General features: G+C 36.0%; 3 protein-coding genes across 13 annotated transcripts in view; 2 read left to right on the forward strand and 1 right to left on the reverse strand.

Annotated features, from left to right (window-relative positions):
- The first annotated feature begins 4528 nt into the window (after window positions 1-4528).
- On the forward strand, window positions 4529-9199 carry LOC306873614 (protein FRG1-like). 2 transcript variants are annotated; one of them, XR_013784508.1, is made up of 9 exons: window positions 4529-4712; window positions 4840-4901; window positions 5076-5198; window positions 7236-7293; window positions 7492-7606; window positions 7753-7857; window positions 8315-8395; window positions 8512-8622; window positions 8950-9199. XR_013784508.1 is itself a non-coding variant. In XM_079423032.1 (9 exons), exons 1-9 carry the CDS (start codon window positions 4651-4653, stop codon window positions 8984-8986), a joined length of 765 nt encoding a protein of 254 aa, XP_079279158.1. In that variant the 5' UTR covers window positions 4531-4650; the 3' UTR covers window positions 8987-9199. The 2 variants fall into 2 exon arrangements, 1 of the variants encoding a protein (XP_079279158.1); XM_079423032.1 differs by having other exon boundaries at window positions 4531-4712; window positions 8315-8406.
- A 491-nt stretch (window positions 9200-9690) lies between these two features.
- On the forward strand, window positions 9691-14942 carry LOC306873964 (acid ceramidase-like). Its single transcript, XM_079423585.1, has 14 exons — window positions 9691-9837; window positions 10092-10138; window positions 10594-10684; window positions 10926-11012; window positions 11123-11201; window positions 11288-11362; window positions 11959-12004; window positions 12107-12251; window positions 12477-12531; window positions 12679-12760; window positions 13773-13904; window positions 13994-14117; window positions 14202-14258; window positions 14339-14942. The coding sequence occupies exons 1-14, from the start codon at window positions 9760-9762 to the stop codon at window positions 14426-14428; spliced, it is 1188 nt and encodes a 395-aa protein (XP_079279711.1). The 5' UTR covers window positions 9691-9759; the 3' UTR covers window positions 14429-14942.
- Window positions 14932-20588, reverse strand: part of LOC306873963 (pericentriolar material 1 protein-like) — a 60981-nt gene continuing 55324 nt past the window's right edge. For 5 of the 10 annotated variants that reach the window (XM_079423584.1, XM_079423581.1, XM_079423583.1 and 2 more), the window contains 10 exons: window positions 18920-19023; window positions 18688-18822; window positions 18021-18218; window positions 17503-17632; window positions 16780-16931; window positions 16631-16700; window positions 16319-16533; window positions 16117-16209; window positions 15789-15912; window positions 14932-15646 (listed from right to left, as the gene is read on the reverse strand). In XM_079423584.1, the coding sequence (XP_079279710.1) occupies window positions 15621-15646; window positions 15789-15912; window positions 16117-16209; window positions 16319-16533; window positions 16631-16700; window positions 16780-16931; window positions 17503-17632; window positions 18021-18218; window positions 18688-18822; window positions 18920-19023 (1247 nt within the window). In that variant the 3' untranslated portion in view covers window positions 14932-15620. Of the gene's footprint in view, window positions 15647-15788; window positions 15913-16116; window positions 16210-16318; window positions 16534-16630; window positions 16701-16779; window positions 16932-17502; window positions 17633-17874; window positions 17935-17967; window positions 18219-18687; window positions 18823-18919; window positions 19024-20588 lie in introns of all 10 variants that reach the window. The other 5 variants (XM_079423578.1, XM_079423582.1, XM_079423576.1 and 2 more) reach the window with 2 other exon arrangements.

Consider the following 20588-nt stretch of genomic DNA (forward strand, 5'->3'; position numbering starts at 1 on the left):
TCATGGGGGCGGCGTTATCGTCTCAACACTCCTGTGTCTCTGCAGAGTACGAGCAGCCACAATACGCTACTGTACACTGCCACACCATAAACAGAAAAAATTGAGACATACAAAGAAAAAAGCAAGGTACATATGTGAAGTTATGAAGCATAGGCTACCTCAAATCTCTGCAAATCACATTGTTCAACAAATTTGATTGCAGTCAACAAATTAAATTTGCCTCAGTCCCTAACTCTTTCCCCCGGGCACAGCGAGAAGCAGCATGTGCTGGATCATAAACAAGTCACATTTTGATCATAATTTTTGTTTTTAGTTGTGATTTTAGAAGAAGCTTCCAAATCAAAAGTCTGTTATTTTAGTTCCTTGATTATTCTGGCTAAAAATAACTGCTGGCTTTAGAGTAGACATTCATGCCAATGATTAAATGCATTTCCTCACTAACATTGGCATTTTTATGTGTGTGTTTAATTGCTTTTGGCTCATCTGAACTCATTCAGCTATGAAGTTCATCAATCACACACCCCACAAATCCTGGAAGTATATGATATGAAATCTGCCATGTTTGTTCATGGGCACAAAGTAGTTTTTTGAGCCAATCACATGAGCCCTAAATGTCATGTGACTAATCACTCTGGAGCAGCAAGGAAATGACATTGTGACATAATGACATCATGACCTATCCTGAGCTTTGAAACTCAGCAGACAGGGAAAAAAATGTGTTATATTTTAACGCAACATTTTATATTAAAAACTAAATAATAAATATTTAAAAATATATAAATATTATCCAAATATTTTAATGAAAGGGAAAAGTCTATGAGGAGATTGTCTGACTTACGGAAGCTTTATGATCTTCTGTTTATATGCTAATACTTGTTTCCAACGATATGATGCCAGCCATTCTGTTCTAGTTGGCACTGTATCATGGCTTAGCTATATTACTTTGAAAGTCAGACCAATCGCTATCTATAGCCAACCACCTGACTGATGACTGGCACCATGGGAGGAAATGAAACACTAAGCTCATTAGACTATATATTAAGCCATCTTTCCCTCGCTCTTCCTCCTCGCCATCCCCAATTGCTTTGTGTCTCATACCACGTTGATGCTTGCTAAGGATGATAAATTCTCTATTTCACTTGAGAGATGGAAGTAATGGGGCAGGCCGAACATGGAGACAAAAAGCCTTTCAACAAGGACAAGAGAAAGACACTGAACACGGATACAAACATCTCATTAAACAATCCCATCACCAAAGCCACCCGTCCTGCTCCTTTAGTCTTATCACTTACGATTAAGTGTGTCTACTGCAAGTCTTTCAGAAGATTATAATCTGATACGACTGATATGCATAATATTTAAGCCACTATTTTAGAGGGAAAATAATATTGGCATATTTACTTTTTAGCAGGTTAATGTGTCAGTGTCTGTCTGAGATATCTGGAATCAATTGTTTTTTATGCCTAGTCCACCCCATGCAAGCTGTCTTTGCCATTCCTCCAGTCTCTCTGTTCAACTCTTTCACCTGTTTGCATTTAAAGTCTACCCAAACGCAGCTGTCTTGTTTATTTTACTTCCTGGCAGTGTCACACTATGATTTATTGCATGCCACCCTTTAATGATTGTCATTAGCCGAGTTTGATCCTCAGTGGGCTGTTCCTGTTTAACTGATTTGAACTGATTGATTTAATAGGCCTTTAAAAGGATGTATTGAAATGAATGGCACAGTAGCGACTCCACATTGTGCATGCGTGTGTGTGTTTGTACTCCAGCGTTTCGTTATTACAGTGGTCTACTGAGGTTTTAAATAAGAGGGCTTTGCCATGTTCAGAGCTATTTTGGTTTAAATGGTGGCTCACTCATGGCAGACGCTGTGTCTGGAGAGAAAAGGGCCTGGAGACACACTGCCTTGGCTCCTCCCTCCAATCTGATAACCAATCTGGCAATAACCTATCCTTTCTGACACACCCTGTGATTTAAAACCATTGTAGGAGCAACATAAGCTTGCACACACACATCTTGGGTTTATGTGTTTTATGATTTATGATTTTTATACTTTACAAACTGTGTATTCTATCCCCTAACCATAACCTTACCCCTAAACACAACCCTCACTGAACACTTTCTGCATTTTACAGAAAAAAAGAAAAGAGAAAATGTGTGCTTTATAAACTGCTTTCCTCAAGGGGACTGAAATATTGTCCCTGCAATGCCAAAAGAAAAGAAAAGCACCCCACACACACACACAAATTCAATAGATTCTATAAATACTATAACCTGACTTGAACCCACAGCCTAACCTTAACTGAAAACATTCTGTATATTTACAATGTGAACCTAGATTTGAGCTAAATCAAACAATACCTCCCAAAACCTGCTTTTGGAAACATTCTATGTAAAAAAAATTATACTACTCATGTCTAGGATACAAAACTAAAGCTCACCAAGTGGCGATTAGATATATTAGTCTATAAATTGGCTACGGCATTTGATACAATTTAACTATTACATTTTAATATATACATATTAAATGTATATATTAATATATACATATACCCCCTTTTTTGTTTTTAAATGGGTTAATGGTATAAGTCAAAACACAGGCAGGGTCAAAACACCAGCAAACATGTATAGCACAGACGAGAAACAAGAATAATCCAAACCAGGCGCGAGTCAGTCCACAGCGAACGTTATCCAGAGGGCTTGACAAGAGGGGCAATCCAGAAACATGAGCAATAGTCCAAGTGAAGCACAAACAGAGTCAAAATGGCGAGACAACGGTAGGTCCAGGAAACACAGGCTAGAAAATCAGAAACAGGTTCCATATCACAGCTAAAACTAGGAGAGTAATAAACGCAGAACAATACTGGAACTGAACAGAAACACAGAATGGCTCGGTAAGGCAGCTAACACTAAGAGAGTGCTGTACGCAGAACAATACTCAGCCATCCGTGAAAGGAAATCCATGGTTTATGTAGGGTGTGGGATAGGAAATGTAGTCCGGGGGAAATGTGAAACAGTCTGTGCAATGTGAGAGTCAATGTGATGGAGGAGTGACCTCTGGTGGTGGCGAGCGACTGGAAGTCCATGGACCTGATTCATGACATAAGCATGTCAAAGAGATACAAATGGTCCACTTAAGAAAAGTGTGTGTTTTTTGCAAGCAGATTTACCTTCAGATGTTTAGCTGCCTTTTTCATTTTGTGTAAAATGTCTGAAAATGAGTCAAGAAAAAGAAATTGCTTCATTCATCACACTGGGAATGAAAGGTCAAGTCAAGTGCACTCAACTGAGGCAACAAGCGAATATGCATACCTTCCTCCTACTATAATTAAGTGTGTGAAAAGAGTAGTATGTTCGAATTCACGGTATTTATAAAATATCTAGGCAAAACATACCTTGATCACCTCCTGCTTCCAGTGAGATTCTGAAGTGTGTATCCATTATACACTTTACTGTCCCATGAGGCCTCGGCAGAAAAGCTGTGAATGGCAGTGAATCGATGCACTTTATAATAACTGCACGTTATGAATCATTAGTTAAGCATTAGTAAGAAGTCAGTTCATCCTTTACAAACCAATCCCAACATTAACAGGCATTAGTAAGGAGTTTATAAATACAGCTAAATGCCTTGTTCTTGATTTACAAACATATCTATTACAAAGGAGATTTAAAGTCTCAGTTATCGTCCAAACAGAAAGAAATTGAACAAACACAACACAGATGCACAACACATTTTTCTTTGATATTGCAGAGGTTTATGTTTCATTTTTTATCAAGTGTACAGTTACATTTTTGCATCTCGAAAAAAATATTTCTGTGTCCTGTATTGTTAAATTTTTCTGTTTAGAAGATACAGAAGATGTTTACAGCAGGAATATGTGTTAATAAAGCATTTACTAACACACTATGCAACTATTATGTGTCTAAATAATGCGTTTTATAAATGTACATTTAAAGAGTTTATTAATCATTTACTTACACTTTCTAAATGACAACTGACAACTGCTAAATAACTGGTTTGTAAATGCTTTATTTAGAAATGATAAATTGATGAAAGTATGAAAATACAATTATTAAACACTATAGATATGATAAAGAACAAAACATTTATAGCTGTATTAATAAATTGCCTATTAATGTTGGGACAATGCTTTATAAAGGATGAATTGACAATTTATTAATGATTCATAGCGTGGATGTAATTCATAATCTGGATGTAGCTATTGGGTAATACTTTATACTGCACACTATGAATCATTAGTTAAGCTTTTAGCAACTATATAATGTTATATACAATTTTAATGGTTGTGATTGCCAAGTAATTGTTTATTTAAAAGAAGTAGGCCTACCTCCTCACACATTAGGCCTATGTGATTTCAGACACAGCCACAATGAGCTCTGGAGAAATCAATAATAAAATAATATCTCTTTTCAAGCAACCACCACACATCTCTGGTTAACTTTTAGATTCCTCCTAGCTTGCAGTGCGTTTTCCAACCAATGGGTGTCGCGCTTCTCTCCAGCCGCACGTGTTCAGCGGGCTCCTCTGGGCCACCGTACACATACACACTGTCGCAGGAAAACGCTTTCCAGTTGCGAGTGATAATCCCACAAAAGCGTTTTATTTTGTTTTAACCGTGTGTGATCATGACAGAGTACTCACACGTAAAGTCCACCAAACTGGTCCTAAAAGGATTAAACGATAAAAAGTAAGGATTTCTTTCTGTATTGCGTTCCTCCAAAGTTCATGAAAATGTATGTTAGCTAACGGTTGTCATGTTTACAGTAACTGTAATATATTTAATATAAATGGCCTGCGACTTCCATATTGTGCAGAAAGAAGAAAAAGAACAAGGACAAGAGAAAACGAGATGATGAAGACAAGCTGGATATCGTTGGTAAAAATTGCCCATAGAGTTATAAAACATATCATTCATAGATAAATAAATGTATTGACTAGCGCAGTATTTGTTTTGTAAATGCTGTATGATCTGCATAACAGCTATAGTGTTGTAGGTACTGCCTGTTATTCATGACATGAAGTGTGTGTGTTTCTGAATGTGTTTCATCAGGAGGATGGTGGTCAGTGAAGAGTTTTGGTGAGATCACAGGAACAGTGGCCATTGAGATGCACAAAAACTCCTTCATTCATGCACTGGACACTGGACTCTTCACTGTGGGAGCTCCACATAAAGGTGCTGCTTTTATTTGCTTCATTCAGCTTCTGAAAGTTGTGGCTGCGAGGCAGCTCAGTTTGTGTTGTTAAAACAAAACATTCAAAATCAGTTAAAAACATGTATACATCACTAAGAGCCCTCACTTCAGTGTTTCGAATGACTTAAACACTGTTTCCTTAAAAAGTTAAAGGCTAGTTGAGCAGGTTAGTAGTGAGGAATGTCCACAGTCAAAAAATCTCTATCTGGAGGACTTCAATGGCATTAGAAACACCTTTGTTAAACATGTATTTGTATTCTTTAGTACTGTATTTTAATGTACTAATTGTTTTAATGTAATGCAGTGACATTAGCCAGTCATAACTGGCTGTTTACTGGTGAGCCTTATAAAGGAGAAGGTCAAAATTAGGAAAGATAGTTGTTGAGAATATATCATTATGAAAAATAGCTATAGCTAGCATTATAAGTGGACCTCAAGGAACATATTTAAGTAATAAAAAGTTATTTAAACAGAAGTAAAGACGTTCAAAAATGATTGCCCGTGTAGGATAGCCTATACTGAATTTCACAGTAGTGAGCCTTGAAGTTACACAGGTTGTTGTGGCCCATGATCAAGTGCATTTATATAGTGTTGAGATTTGAAAATGTTGGTTTGAATGAACTAGAATCTTTACTGGAAATATAATGTTTTATTTTTAAGGCCCATCTTTTAAAATGCACTTTACAGGCTCCCTTTGCAGTATTTTCAGGCAACAGGCAAATCGTTCTCTGCAATTATACTGCAATGTATTTTTTTCAGCCACGCCATGCAGCTTTTATATTGCCTTTTAAAATGAAAAGGTCCCTCTAATAGTGCAGAACAAATAAGTCTCAAAAGTAGAGATGGCTAGGTGCTGGTGTTTTTCTTTTGCTCTCATTGTGGGATTTGAAAACCTGAATGATGTTATGGATTGTCAGTCGCTATTACCGCAGCCATTCATGCAAAGCACAGAGCAATTTCATAGTCCAGTCACCAGATGGAGTTGTTTACGATTGTTTTTCTTTTACGATTTTCTGTTTTGCACTGACCGCTGGTTGTAAGGATTGGCATCTGCATCATTCTGGATCCATCATGAAATTTGTGCACGCGCTCTAAAAGCAATCTAATTTAGCGGTTGAGACCTGAAATTACTAAATGAATGACTGAAACCGCTGTTGACACCTAATTCATTACCAATGCATCTGTATGATAACCATGCCTCTCCAGAGGACACACACACTGCTCTGTATCTTTTTGAGCATATCACTTGAATGCTCTTGCAGAATTCAATATCTTAAAATATTCACGAGTTCATCATGTCTACAGCAGATAGAATAGAATATCAGCGTTCAGGTTTGCTCTTCCTTTTGTTCAGTCATTCATGGTTGAAGAACAAACTGCTGTTAAAATACTGCAAGGCTCAGCAGTATAATGAGGTATTGCCAAGTAGTTTAGTAACAAGACTCTTCTTTGATGTATTTGATATTCTTGTAGCAGAATTTTCCAGCGTTGTTTCATATTCTTCTAAATGTTCAGCCATGAACATTTTGATGACATGGAAATGATTCATTTATAAATGTGTAGTAGCTCTGACTTCTTTTGTGGAATAGATTAGAAATGGCAGTCACAGATTCCTCTACTGTACTAATGATTATATGCAGTAAATATAAACTGCCTTGAAACATTTGACGTCAATTAAGATGTATTTATTCTAAGAATTACATACGCTAACAATTTTGTACTCTTATTCAGCAAGGATGCATTTAGGTTGATCCAAAAAGACATTAAAAAATAAATTTATAATGCTACAAAATATTTCTATTTTAAATAAATTATGTATTTTAATTCAATAATTACAATGAATTTAACAAATCTTTAATTCAGCTTCAGTTACTCTTTTAACGGAAATAAAAATACAAATAACTATAGCCTTGTCGAGCATAGGAGATGAAAAAAGAAAAATGTATTCTTTATGATAGTGTATACAAGTTTAAAAATACAATACAACATACAAAATAAAAAATGTTTTATGTTTGCAGAGGATGAAGGCCCAGATCCTCCAGAACAGTTTACTGCCATCAGACTCTCAGAGTCCAGGTAAAGATCATAACCATATCCATATTCATAACTTGGTTTCTTAGCAGTGATGGGCTCATCAGTGTTCAAGACTGATCGATAGCAAAGTCTAGAAAAATCTAGTTAAATGATAAAATTGACATGTAATATTTCATTACTAATTAATGTAATTTGATCACGTAACGAATTTTTCTTATCTCTTTTGTTTTTTTTGTGTAGGATAGCGCTAAAGTCAGGCTATGGTAAGTATTTAGGTATAAACTCAGACGGTGTTGTGGTTGGTCGATCAGATGCCATCGGCTCCAGAGAGCAGTGGGAACCAGTATTTCAGGATGTGAGTGATTCTGTCAATCAAATCAATTCACCAGTCACAATGAAAATACTTTATTTTGTATAGGAAAACTCTGAATTCAAAACTTTCGGCCAAATGTACCAGTTTCTACCATTTCTTCTACTTTTGTTGTTTCTTGTTTTCTGTAGTGTAAAATAGCCTTGCTTGCTGCAAACAGTTGTTTCATCTCGTACAGTGAGAGTGGAGACATAGTGGCCAAAAATAAGACAGCTGGAGAGGAGGAGATGATCAAGGTGAATTTCTCTAAACTCACAGTCCACACTAAGATGAATTGCTTAAGGGGGAAGATATTTGTTGTTGTTGTCTGAAGGATCACAGATATTTTAGACATCATTATATGTAACCTCTAAAGCTCAGATTTGGCCACTGCAGTGCATGCATTTTATTTTATCTGAACACAAGTCTATTGCTGTCAAATTACAAATTAGAACAGGGGTGTCAAACTCAGTTCCTGGAGGGCCGCAGCCCTGCACAGTTTAGTTCCAACCCTGCTCCAACACACACACCATGTAGTTCTCAAATAAGCCTTAATGACTTGATTAGCTGGATCAGGTGTGTTTAATTAGGGTTGCATCTAAACTGTGCAGGGCTGTGGCCCTCCAGGAACTGAGTTTGACACCCCTGGATTAGAACTTTTTCCTGGAATGAAGACTATAAACGTTATTTTTCATGCTTATCTGTCCTCCACAGATCCGTTCATGCACAGAAAAAGAGGTGAAGAGAAAAGACGATATAGCAGATGAAGACAGGGGTGATGTCAAGGGCTGTGAGGTCAGCTATGTGTGAGTGCTTGCATTTATTATTTTCAGTAAGATACCGAAGCTGTGCCGTTTATTGAGCATTCAGTGAAGTAAATGTTTATCTGAATGTTTGCAATTTACATATAGGAAGAAGTTCCAGAGTTTCCAGGATCGGAAGCTGAGGGTGAATGAGGGAGACAGCAGTTTGCTGAAAAAAGCCAGAACAGATGGAAAATTCCATGAGGCACTGCTGGACAGGTAAGACCCCTGACTTCAGGAGGAAAAACCTCATACTGTGCTCATACTGAATAATACATGACTGCAGCCTGCTTATTTAGCTGTTCATCCTTAGATGGATGAAAAGGTGTCAGATTGTGTAGATATACCCTATTGGATGATTTATCATACAAGATGGTGTTTTAAACATCGTGAATATGCATATATTTCTACATTTACAGTGAAGGTGACACCACATTTTCTGTGAAGCTGCTTTGTAACGATGTGCATCATGAAAAGCACGATACAAATGTGAATTGAATTGAATTATCTTGTTTATAAGAAACCATTATTTTTTTTCTTTTCTAGGAGAGCCAAGATGAAGGCTGACAGATACTGCAAGTGAATCCAGAAGTGTTTTTTTTTTTCTTCCTCAGATTAAATTTTACATCGGCATCGAATCACTGGCATTTTAAAAATAATAATAAACAGTCACTTTTCACAAGAACATGTTTTGTTGTTGTTTTTAGATTGCCTATCAATTGTATTGTTATTAGTTATTATTATTATTATTTAGTCATTTAGCAGACGGTTTTATCCAAAGCGACTTACAATTGATAAAAAAATAAAGAAATAAACAAATTACAAATGAAAAACAAAAAATAAAGCTAAAAACAATTCAAAATATTAAAGAACAAAAGATATGAGTATAATAATGATTCTAACATAACACTAAGCCAAACACCAAAAAACCCCAACTATGTATATGTACAACCACACACACATACATGCATACATATACATACACATTTATAAATTCAATATATATATATTATTTCATTTCCATTTAGTTTGTTGAAGTATTAAAATAACTCAAATTAAAACTAAAACTTAATAAAAGACCTATACAGACATAATAAATTCAGATATTATTTAACTGGATTTCACCGATCCTGTTTGTCCTGCTGTTATTATTTCTCCTTACAAGGCTTTTTAAAAAATAGATGATATAGGACCGATTTATGCTAAAACGGGAACAAACCCTAAGACAGAAAGTGTGAAGTCATCTTTTATTTTGTAACTCATTGTTTAGGTAACTCCCCCAGTGTCTCGTGGCTTTGTATCATCGGCACTTCTGCCTTCACAGACTCTTCTGATCAGCACTGTGCTCGTCTCATCATGATCACCAAATTACATTTACTCTGGTCTATTCTCTTTTTTATGTTTATGTGTTCGTCTTCGCAATACATTCCACCGGTAAGTGACAAACTAAAGTTGTCATTTATATTTATGAAAACAGATATTTGTTTACGGAAATCCTCATATCGACTCGTATCAGATATTTAAGTTACAATAATAGCAGGACTGCAATAGTTTGTTTATAAGCCATTGCTTTGTTTTGTAACCTTAATTAGCGGTGCTGTTAGCACAGAGAACATTTGTGAAGTAATAAACACCACAACTCCAGTTTACTGTAAATATGTGATAAATGACTAATGTTCATATTTCAGTACACAGAAGAGTGCAGAAGTGGCATGTATCCTCCAAACGGCCCAACGTGAGTATGACAACTGAAATGGATTATAAACCTGTAATAACTGCTGTCAGAGACTAAAATTAAATTACAATTACATGTACAACAGGTGAATATGAAAAGACAAACAGTAGTAACACAGATATATAAAAATTGTCACAATTCATAGTGACATTTCTAAAAGTTTTATTTTTATTTTGACAGCTTATTGTCTTTGATGTTAATAAGAAAAATGCATAATTTAGTTTTAAATAAGTGAAACAAAGTCACGTGTTTTGTAACAACAGGGCGGATTGCCTATGTATCCTTGTTATGCAAATACAAAATATGAAACATCAGTCATTTATATTACAACTTAAAACTTGATTTTCTCTTAATATGAACAATTTATCATGTAATTATGAGTTTGTGATTTTCATTGAAGAAAGAGAATAAGAAAGTCCATAAAATATCTGTATTTGTTTTTGTATTTTTTTTAGATTTAAAGGGGATGTGTCCTGGTATACTGTTAATCTGGATTTACCACCAAGCAAAAGATGGACAAATATCATTACAGCCAAAAAGAATGATGTGAGTTCATATATCACTGTTTCTATGAATGCACTTATAACGTACAGTTTTTGTCACGGCAGACAGTTGTCTTGTTACATTTTAGATCTCATCTCTTTTAATTGATGTATTGGTGAACTTTGTTGTGAACTGTGAACCAAAATTGAACTGAAAACCTTGAAGTCTACAAACCCAAAATCAGATGATCCGAGAAGGGCTGATGTGTTCTCATTGCTCAAGAGCTCATGTGCTTTGCCTTTAGATGGTGAGCATGATTCAGGCTATCAGAGATCTAGCAGACGCCTTTGTTCCCAGTGGAAAGCTTATTGATCTGGTAGACAAGGATTTGGTGAGTTATTAAGGAATCTGATTGACTTAAGTAAACAATAAACATTACATTAATCATTTGAGAAGTAATAACAGTGTTTGCTAAAAGGACTATAATGTGTTTGTCCCCAGCCGTTGATGGTGGACACCCTGCCTTACCCGTTCAATGAGGAGATCAGAGGAATAGCATCAGTGTCTGGTGTTCCTTTGGGTATGAAATGCATCAAAAGCATACTATTATGATTAACACTGTTAAGATAAAATCTGTATTTAAATCACTCAATCACCTGTTCTCAGGTGAGGTGGTGCTCTTCAACATATTTTATGAGGTGTTCACCGTATGCACTTCTCTGGTAGCAGAGGATGCCAATGGTGAGTATATCGTCAGAGATAACATTATTTTCATTGTTATGATATTTTATCAGTTGTATCTATGTTATAAAATATTGAAAACACATTATATGACATACAGTACCAGTCAAACGTTTGGGGTCAGTAAGATTTTATTTTCTTTTTTTAAGAAATTAATACTTTTATTTAGTAAGGATGCATTAAATTGATCAATAGTGACAGTAAAAACTTTTAACTTTAATGCTGCAAAAAGATTTAAGTTTCAAATAAATGTTGTTCTTTTGAACTTTCTATTAATCAAAGAAGCTTGAAAAAATGAATCACTGTTTTGAGAAGAAAAAAAAAAAGAAATGCAACACCAAATCAGCATATTAGAATTATTTCTGAAGGATCATGTGACACTAAAGACTGCTGAAAATTCAGCTTCGCCATCACAGGAATAAATTATATTTTAAAATATATTGAAATAGAAAACAGTTATTTTGTAAAAAAAAAAAAGAATGCTTTAATTTTGATCAAATAAATTCAGTCTTGGTGAGCACAAGAGGCTTTAAAAATGTTACCCACTCTAAGCTTTTCAATGGTAGTCCAAAAAAAAAAGTTTGTTTTTATTATAGGCAATCTCATCCATGCAAGGAACCTGGACTTTGGACTTTTCATGGGGTGAGTTTAGTGCATTGTTGTTGTTAACCTAATTATTTGATTGAATATTAGAAGTCTAAACATGAAGATGTCATATTGTCCGGTGGTCTATTCTGCTTACAGTTGGGATTTGAAGAACAGGTCATGGATCATCACAGAGAAGCTGAAGCCACTGGTTGTCAACATTGACTTCAGACGCAGCAACCAGACTGTCTTTAAATCCACCAATTTTGCAGGATACGTGGGCATGCTGACCGGTATGCATCCGGTGAGGACAGAGCTCACATCAGTATGAGCCACATGAGTTTATTAGATTGGAATCCAGAATGAGTTATAAATCATGGTGACAAGAATGCCCTTTTGTCTCTGACATTGTTTTTAGTTTGACTTGTGCAATTTCGCAGGAAAGAAAATTGTGAAAGCATGGATTGTTGGTCAGTAATCACGTTGCTTCTGTTTCTCACTGTGTCTCCGTCTTTTGTTTTCTTTGTAGCACTCCTTCACCCTCACTATGAATGAACGATTCAGTCTGGATGGAGGCTACATCGGTAAGCCTTTGCCTGATATTTGCTGAGTCATATGAGGAATTGATAGAAATATGTTGAAGCTTTATTTGTTGAGGGTTTGCAGGTTTTTATTTTCTTCATATACAAATACTTATTTCATTTGGTTAGATATTTTATTGTGAATTACAGGGATTCTGGAGTGGATCTTGGGGAAGAGAGATGGCATGTGGATGAGTTTTCTCACCCGTTCTGTGCTGGAGAATGCAACTAGGTTGGCTATAGATAAATATATTAATATATATTTTTGCATTATGATGCTTTATACATTTATTTTAATGAATTATAATACACAATCTAATGCATTATGCTTTAAAAATGATTATAACTACATATAAACAGTCTTATAATACTTTATATTTATTATTAAAGAGTGTAAGGCATTATTATGCATTTACAATCACTTTATAGTTTAATATTATAAGCATCAAGTAAAGTGTTACCTATGGACTACCAGTCAAAAGTTTGGAATAATTATGAATTTTTAAAATGTTTTTGAAAGGAAACGTCTATTCTGCTCACTAGGGTTGCACTTATTTGATTAAAACAAAATACAGGAAAAACACTAATATTGTGAAATATTGTTTATTATTATTTTTAAATATTGTTTATTATTATTTACTACAGGTTCTACAAAAATATTAAGCAGCAAAAACAGTTTTCAGTACTAATAAGTTATAATAATTGTGCACCAAAATTAGCTTATTAGAATGATTTCTGAATGATCACTGAAGACTGGAGTAATGGCTTCTATAAATTCAGCCATCAAAAGAATAATTTTAAAATATATTATGATAGAAAATAGTTATTTTAAAATAACTGTTACTGTTAATGTTACTGTTTTTCAATTACATGCAGCCTTGGTGAGAGACATCTTTCAAAAAAAAAATAAAAAAAAATCTTGGTTACACTTTATTTTAAGGTCCTATTAACTAACTATTAAGTATGACTTTTGACTATCTAATATATTCCTGAGTTGCTGCTATTTAATAGTAAGATTAAGTTAAGTTTAGGTATGGGGTAGGATTTAGGGATCTAAACTGGTAATAGTGAGAATTGGTCCTTAAAGCAAAGTGTTATGAAAATCTTAATACATATTGCCTGTCAAAAGTTAGGAATAATTAAGCTTTTTTTTTTTTTAAATATGAAATATAAAACAAAAGAGTCAGATGGATGTCTTTTGGGTTTATAAAGATGATGATTATTTGGATATGGTCATCTTTTAGCTATGAAAGTGCCAAGGCTCTGTTGTCTGACACCAAGCTGCTGGCTCCAGCGTACTTCATCCTCGGAGGAAACCAGCCGGGTCAAGCCTGCATTATCACCAGATCCAGATCACACAGCATCAATCCACTGGAGTGAGCGAGCATTGCTTTTCTTTACACACAGTCAAAAGAACATGTGAGTTTGAGGTTGTCAGTATTACGGTTTACATTATGTATTTTAGCCTGGATGTGAAGCATGGCAGGTGGTATGTGTTGGAGACTAACTATGACCACTGGAAAGAGCCTCTGTTTCTGGATGACCGCAGAACTCCTGCTATGAAATGCATGAATCAAACCACGCAGGCTGTGAGTTTCGACACTGCAAACATAGGCCTAAACTGTTATTAAAAAAATACTATAACTAGTTTTTTTTTTTTTCAATTCTTTCAGGATATCTCCATAAAGACAGTCTATGATGTCCTGTCCACAAAGCCAGTGTTAAATAAAGTAGGTCCATCATCTTTTACTGTTAGTGTTTTATATTTTATGGCTTGTTTATGAACTCTTCCCTTTATGGTGCTGTACAGTTGACCACATACACTACTCTTATGGAGGTGTCTAAAGGAACACTGGAGTCTTACATCCGTGACTGTCCTAACCCCTGCATGCCGTGGTGAGGGAGTCCATCTGGATAGGCTGCATTACTGGGACGGACTTTTAGGCAAATAATCAAATTCATATTTTAGCTACATTAAAAATCAATAGTCTTACATTCTAAAAGGTTTATGTCATGTCTGCTTTTGTGGGCATTATTGGGTCTAATCAAGCTTAACCTGTCAAACAGGTACAGTACTTAAAACTTAAGTAAGGCAGCCTACTTAACACTTGCCTAAAGATGTACGTTATGGAAAAAAATGGTAAAATCTGTCATACTCTATCAAATTTGTGTGAATGTGATTGAAAATAAATAATGTCAAAGTGGAACAAAATGATCAACCGAAAGAAAGGAATGTATATAAAGCAATAAACAGATTTGCACAATTAACATCAATAAATCATGGAGATACAATACTTGTGGAAATAAGTCAGTCAAAGTCACGTGTCAGTCAACATTTTGCAAAATAAACACTTACCAAAGCAGGTTTTGTGCAAAAGGGATAAAGAGAGCAATCACTGCAGGAAGTGGTAAAAATCAATGTTTTATTTATTTGAATAATCTAAACATTGGAGAATTAAAATTAAAGCGAGAAAACATTAAAAAGATTGCAACAAGAACAGGACAATGTATCAGTGCTAATATGCGATTCTGCTCTATCCGTTACACATTTACGTATTCTGGGTCAAGTCAAATACATTTAAATAGGGATTTAGTTTTTCCAATTCGGTTTTAAGTTTTGTCCTGAATCAGAAAAAAAAAAATCATCTATTGTCCTTTATGTATTGCATTGGCAAGTAATCATAGCGGTCTGGGAAGGAATCCTAGAATTAAATGCAAAAACAAAAGCCAAACCATGCCAAACATGGGAACACAAAAATAATTTGCATCCCTTAAACCGAAGCCTTTGAAGGAGCTTTTACTGAGAGTTATGGCTGAACAAAGAGAAACACAGAAAAAGTACTTGCAGGCTTAAAGACAAAGCCCCTTCAAAACATCTCCTACAGTCTTCATAAAACAATCCACATAAAACTATCACATGTGTAGATAGACTTCTTTAACGTCTCTTGAACTGTTAGATCACACATGCTGACAGGCTAATTCACCAAGACTTAGCTTAGCTGTTGTTTCCAAGGAATCTTAAGGTATTACGCTTATACATTAATGTTGCATGAATGATGATTTGCAGTGCAAGACGGATCAAAAGACCATTCTCATGCACTCTGAGCTCCAATGGTTTCTGGAAGAAAAAAAAAAAATATGATTTACATTATGAGTAAAAGATTTCATCTATCACAGGGATATCTGCTGATAAGCAAATCATAGTAATTCATAGTAATCTCAATATCCAATGCATAAGGTTTGAGTGACATTTAAGTTACCAGGCTCTTTGAGTGCTTGAGCATTTCCCACCAATCCTGCAATCTCTTCTTTATTTCCATTCAGAATTTCAGATGTTAAGTTATTATTCTGCTGCTCTTCTGAGATCCTCTTACAAAGCTCTTCCTGTATAAATTACAAGCAAAGAAAATGTTCTCTCTTTGGAGATGTCTTGTACACTTTAGAAAATAGGGACATGCAAAACATGGCTACTACAGTGCAGGTGACTGACATTCAACAAATAAATAGTTTAACTTTTTCATGAATTTTACTTGTCAACTTGACTATCGTGTCCCGTCCCTATTAGAGAGCGATCACTCAAGCTCTTACCTCACAAAGAAGAGACATTTGAAGAGGAAGATCCTCAACCTTCACAAAATCTTCCTCATCTGATCTCTGGCTGGTATTTCCAGATCCAGCTTCCTATTATTATAAAAAGTCAAAATAGGTATATAATAGGTTTTACAAATATGCTTTAAAAACATTCTAAATGAACAAATAAAAGATGGTTGATGAGAAGAACGAGACACACATCAGTGTTGATCATGACTGGAGACTCTGTGTCAGGACTGGCTGTATCTGAGCTCTGTGGAGTTTCCTGGGCTGGAGAAACAGTACAGTCCTCCTCCTCCTCCTCCTCCTCCTCCTCCTCCTCCCCTCTTTCATCTCCCGAACCAGTTTTTGCCTCCTCTCTGCCCTCCTCTGGTGGCTGAACCATGTCTTTGGACTCAGATTTAATGTTTTTCACTGTTTGAAAATGGGAGACAATTCAATGAGTGGAGTGTAAATACCCCAATAAATCTCAATAAATGTTAATGGTATTGGAAGAAAGAAAAAGGCATACATTGGCTGCTTTCTGAGTTTTCTATGTCTGATCTGGTTTCCTGGGGGGCTTCGTTTTGTAAGGCAGAGCCCTGGAACACATCAGGTCATTATTAGTGTTTGTCTGAGCTGAATGATATTATTGGCTCTCTCGTGTAAATGCCAGCACACCTGGCTGTGTTCACTAGTGTTGTCCATGCTGGCTTGTAATGATGTTTGCACCTCAACAGGTCCATCTTCAAACTCCTCCATCTCCTCCACTTCATTTTCATCTTCTCCACTGCCATAGTTGCATAGAGCCTGTGTCTCTGCTTTAGACAGGCCTAACGAAAAAAGAAAATACACACAACACACAAGTCAAACAGATTCTTATCAAAGTCAAATATATTACAGAACAGTTTTAACCTGTAGGCGATAAGATGAACAACCTCAAGCAAACACTAACAGGTACTGTAGAAAAGTAAGCATACATACAAAGGAAGATCATTATGTAATAACTTAAAATATTAACATAGTTCAACATTTTTACATTACAGTTCAAAACTCTGAGGTTTGTACTTTTTTATTATTATTAATTCAGCAAGGAAACACAAAACTGATCAAAAGTAAAACGATTTTCTAAAGGATTATGTGACACTGAAAACAAGAGAAATGGCTGCTGAAAATTCAGCTTGGCCACAAAATTAATAAATTCAATTTTACAATGTATTAAAATAGGAAACTAGAAATGTATTTTAAATTGTAATTATATTTTTATAATTATTTGATCACATAAACAGCCATGTTGAGCATAAGAGCTACACATTACTATTATTATTTTTTTTACAGCACTGTATATTTTTTTCCAAAGGCAAGCTAATTTCTTCTATTTCTCTCTGTTTTAGATAAACTTACTTATAGAAAGAGGCAGCCCTTCTCCCTCCTCCTCTTCTTCCACCTCAGATGCTTCACTGCTCTGTGCATCTTTCTCCTTGTCCTGTTCCCTCTCATGAAGCATCCCACCCTGCTCAGTCTCATCCTGATCCTAAAGATAAAAAAAAAACATTTAAAGTCAATTTACGACATTCAAACTTGCAATGAAATACAACAGCTACAACCAATAGAAAGGTGCTTTCCTCAGTCTTTCTCGTCACTTCATACTGATACTGCAAGCTAATATTTAAATCTGTTTTGCTGTGGAGCTTTAGATTCAGAAGCAGTGTAGCTGCTTCGTGTTTTAACGTGAATGTTGTAAGTGTATCAACAATATACAGAGTTATAACTTACTCTGTCTTCATCAAAATATGATCGAGAGAATGTCTTTTCTCTCTCTAGAGTTTTCACCTCCTAAATAAAAAACGCACTCATCACTGTACTCACTCAAACACGGAAGCGGTACAGACACATGACGATGATAAATCACTCAAGCCTACCTCGGTGTGAGGTGAGTGTTTTGGAGATGTGTGGTCAGAGCGCCTCTTGGTTCTGTGTTTGTTTTTGGAGGTGTTCTGATCTAAATCCTGCATCAGTCTGAAGAAGGCAAGCTCGTTAAAGAGAATCTCAGAGATTTCTACCAGCAGGTCCTCACCGCAGTCCTGCAGTGTCCGCCCAACAAACTTACTCAAGGAGTCCTGTGCACAAAACCAAGATCTTGGTCATTTCAAGTCATAGGTATCAAACAGAATTACTGCATAAGACAAAATACAAGTTTGAAAATAAAACCAGTTGAGTACTACCATTAAACCACCCCCCACCCTCCCTGTTACCATTCAAAAAAAACAAATACATTCCAAGATCACTTCAAGCATTTATAGTGAAATGCAGGGTGTGATCCAGCTAGTGGCTTCCTACACAGACTACATTTTAGGGCATCAAGTTTAAATATTCAAACACACTTATTCTCATTCTATTACTTTTTGTTGTTGTTGCTGGAAATAAGGTTGTTACAATGCCAAAAATCTATATAACAGGGAAGTTTCACAATTTTTGATGCCAACATCAATACCAAAAATACAAAAACCGTTAGTAAACTTAAAAAAAAAAAAAAAAAAAGCTAATTACATTAGAACGAATAAATTAAAACTTTCCAAATGTGCTTACCTGCAGGATGCCACCCAGCTGTCGGTGGAAGAACCGAAGAAACTCTTTGCTTTCGTCATTTTGCTGAGTGAGTTTGAGCACCATGCGTCTCACAGATGTGAGCAGCTGGTGTGAACACACCTCCCCAACATGCTCCTGACAGAAAGACATAAGCAAATCAGAGTGTCTACGAACTGTAGCTTTGATGATTCATTTATCTGTAAATTTAAAAAGAAAAGTAGAGCAAACTCACCTTTAGGAAAGGAATAACTTCTGTCATGATAGCTTTGATCTGTCTGTCAAGCTGTTGTGTGTCTATCTGAGGACAATGTGCATCTGTAGATAATTGTCCTGCACCTAAAATCAGACACACATTGACACACATACACAGAAAATGCATTGTAACAGAATTAGGTCTACCTAAGGGCAGGGTAAGCAATTTCTGGAAGCCAATGTTGATATTTGAAATCACCAAAACAAACACACCCCTACCCCAAAAGGGCCTCGCCCCTATTTTGATAGATCCGCCCCACATATGCGTAGCATACGCAACCCAGGCAACGATTAGTTCAGTGAAACATAAGCCGCTTTTCCACCGAAATTACCTGGAACAATATGTCCCAGGAACTTTTTTCCCCCAGACCTGTTGCTGTCTGTGTTTCCATCGCGGTCTAAAGTACCGAGAAGATTAGGCAAATGGTCTGGTGATGTAACGTTAGGCCTGCGCGCGTTTCTTAATACCAAGTATGCAAATTTCAGACTTGCATCCTCAGTAGTTCGGACTTCATGAGTTAAACTCGGGAATGTGAACTCCCGCGGACGGAACAACGCAAGAGATTGAAGTGGAGCGAGCACATCGCGTGTACACAAGGCTCTCCTCAGATCGCGCTAAACCACGGGTTTTCATCTTTAAACTGCTGCGGTACACGGACAGGGAGCTCATTCTGCGGGCCGCCAGACTTCATACCCCAGAGAAAACATCCGACGGAGCAACATTATCTTTCTTTCCAGATTTTTCTCCGTCACCACAAAAAGAAGTGCATTTGCACCAATTAGGAAGGAGATGAGAGACGCTGGCATCCAGAATGTTTTTCTTTATCCTGCAATGCTGAAGGCCATTCTCAATCAAGGTGAACCTAAAATGCTACACTCCCCAGAAGAAGCAAGAGATTTTCTCAGATCCCATTCATTGCTGGACATTTGCCATCTAATCGGAGAAGAGATGCTCTAAATGGTTAGGTGACTGTATCTTTCACTGTTCACTTTAAATGTTCACTTCTTAATTCATAGTTCATTGTTCATACAGTATCGCTTACGGATTATGATATTTTATTTGTTTTAGTTGTATTCTTTATCTCTCTTCTCTTTTATTTATTTATTATTTTTAAATAGAAATACTACCTAGTCAATATGTGACTATGGGGCCAAATGTTGGTGCTACAGTAATATGCAGGTTTTTATTGACGCCACGGACCATGTTAAGGGGTGCTGGCAGATCAAGGTTTGTTCTTGGTTTGATCTGCCATAGTTCATGGGAATGCATTTATGTTTTTTTTAATGGTAACAGGGAGGGTGGGGGGTGGTTTAATGGTAGTACTCAACTGGTTTTATTTTCAAACTTGTATTTTGTCTTATGCAGTAATTCTGTTTGATACCTATGACTGACCTTAATACTCTTGAGTTGTAACATTAATGGGCTAAATGGCCCTCACAAACATACAGGTTTTCTGGGTTTTTTGCGAAGAAGAAAGATTGATATAGTGTTAGTTCAAGAATCCCATTTGAAAGAGGAGGATATACACAGGTGTAATAATAAGTTTTATGCCGTGGTATCACACTCATCTTCGGATACTAAAAGGGTGTCCTAATATTGGTGCGGAGGACTTTAAATATTACTATTTTAGAGAAAGGTTGTGATACAA

The sequence above is a fragment of the Barbus barbus genome, assembly GCF_936440315.1.
Source record: "Barbus barbus genome assembly, chromosome: 8".
NCBI lineage: Eukaryota > Metazoa > Chordata > Actinopteri > Cypriniformes > Cyprinidae > Barbus > Barbus barbus.

What these genes read in the sequence shown, in the direction of transcription:
- LOC306873964 (XM_079423585.1), top strand. Translation starts at nt 9,760, where the DNA reads ATGATCACCAAATTACATTTACTCTGGTCTATTCTCTTTTTTATGTTT. An exon ending in AGTGTCTGGTGTTCCTTTGG is followed by an intron (nt 11,202 to 11,287) that starts GTATGAAATGCA and finishes ACCTGTTCTCAG; the next exon opens with GTGAGGTGGTGCTCTTCAAC. An exon ending in GTGCTGGAGAATGCAACTAG is followed by an intron (nt 12,761 to 13,772) that starts GTTGGCTATAGA and finishes GTCATCTTTTAG; the next exon opens with CTATGAAAGTGCCAAGGCTC.
- LOC306873614 (XM_079423032.1), top strand. Translation starts at nt 4,651, where the DNA reads ATGACAGAGTACTCACACGTAAAGTCCACCAAACTGGTCCTAAAAGGA. An exon ending in ATCAGACTCTCAGAGTCCAG is followed by an intron (nt 7,294 to 7,491) that starts GTAAAGATCATA and finishes TTTTTTGTGTAG; the next exon opens with GATAGCGCTAAAGTCAGGCT. An exon ending in GAGAGGAGGAGATGATCAAG is followed by an intron (nt 7,858 to 8,314) that starts GTGAATTTCTCT and finishes TGTCCTCCACAG; the next exon opens with ATCCGTTCATGCACAGAAAA.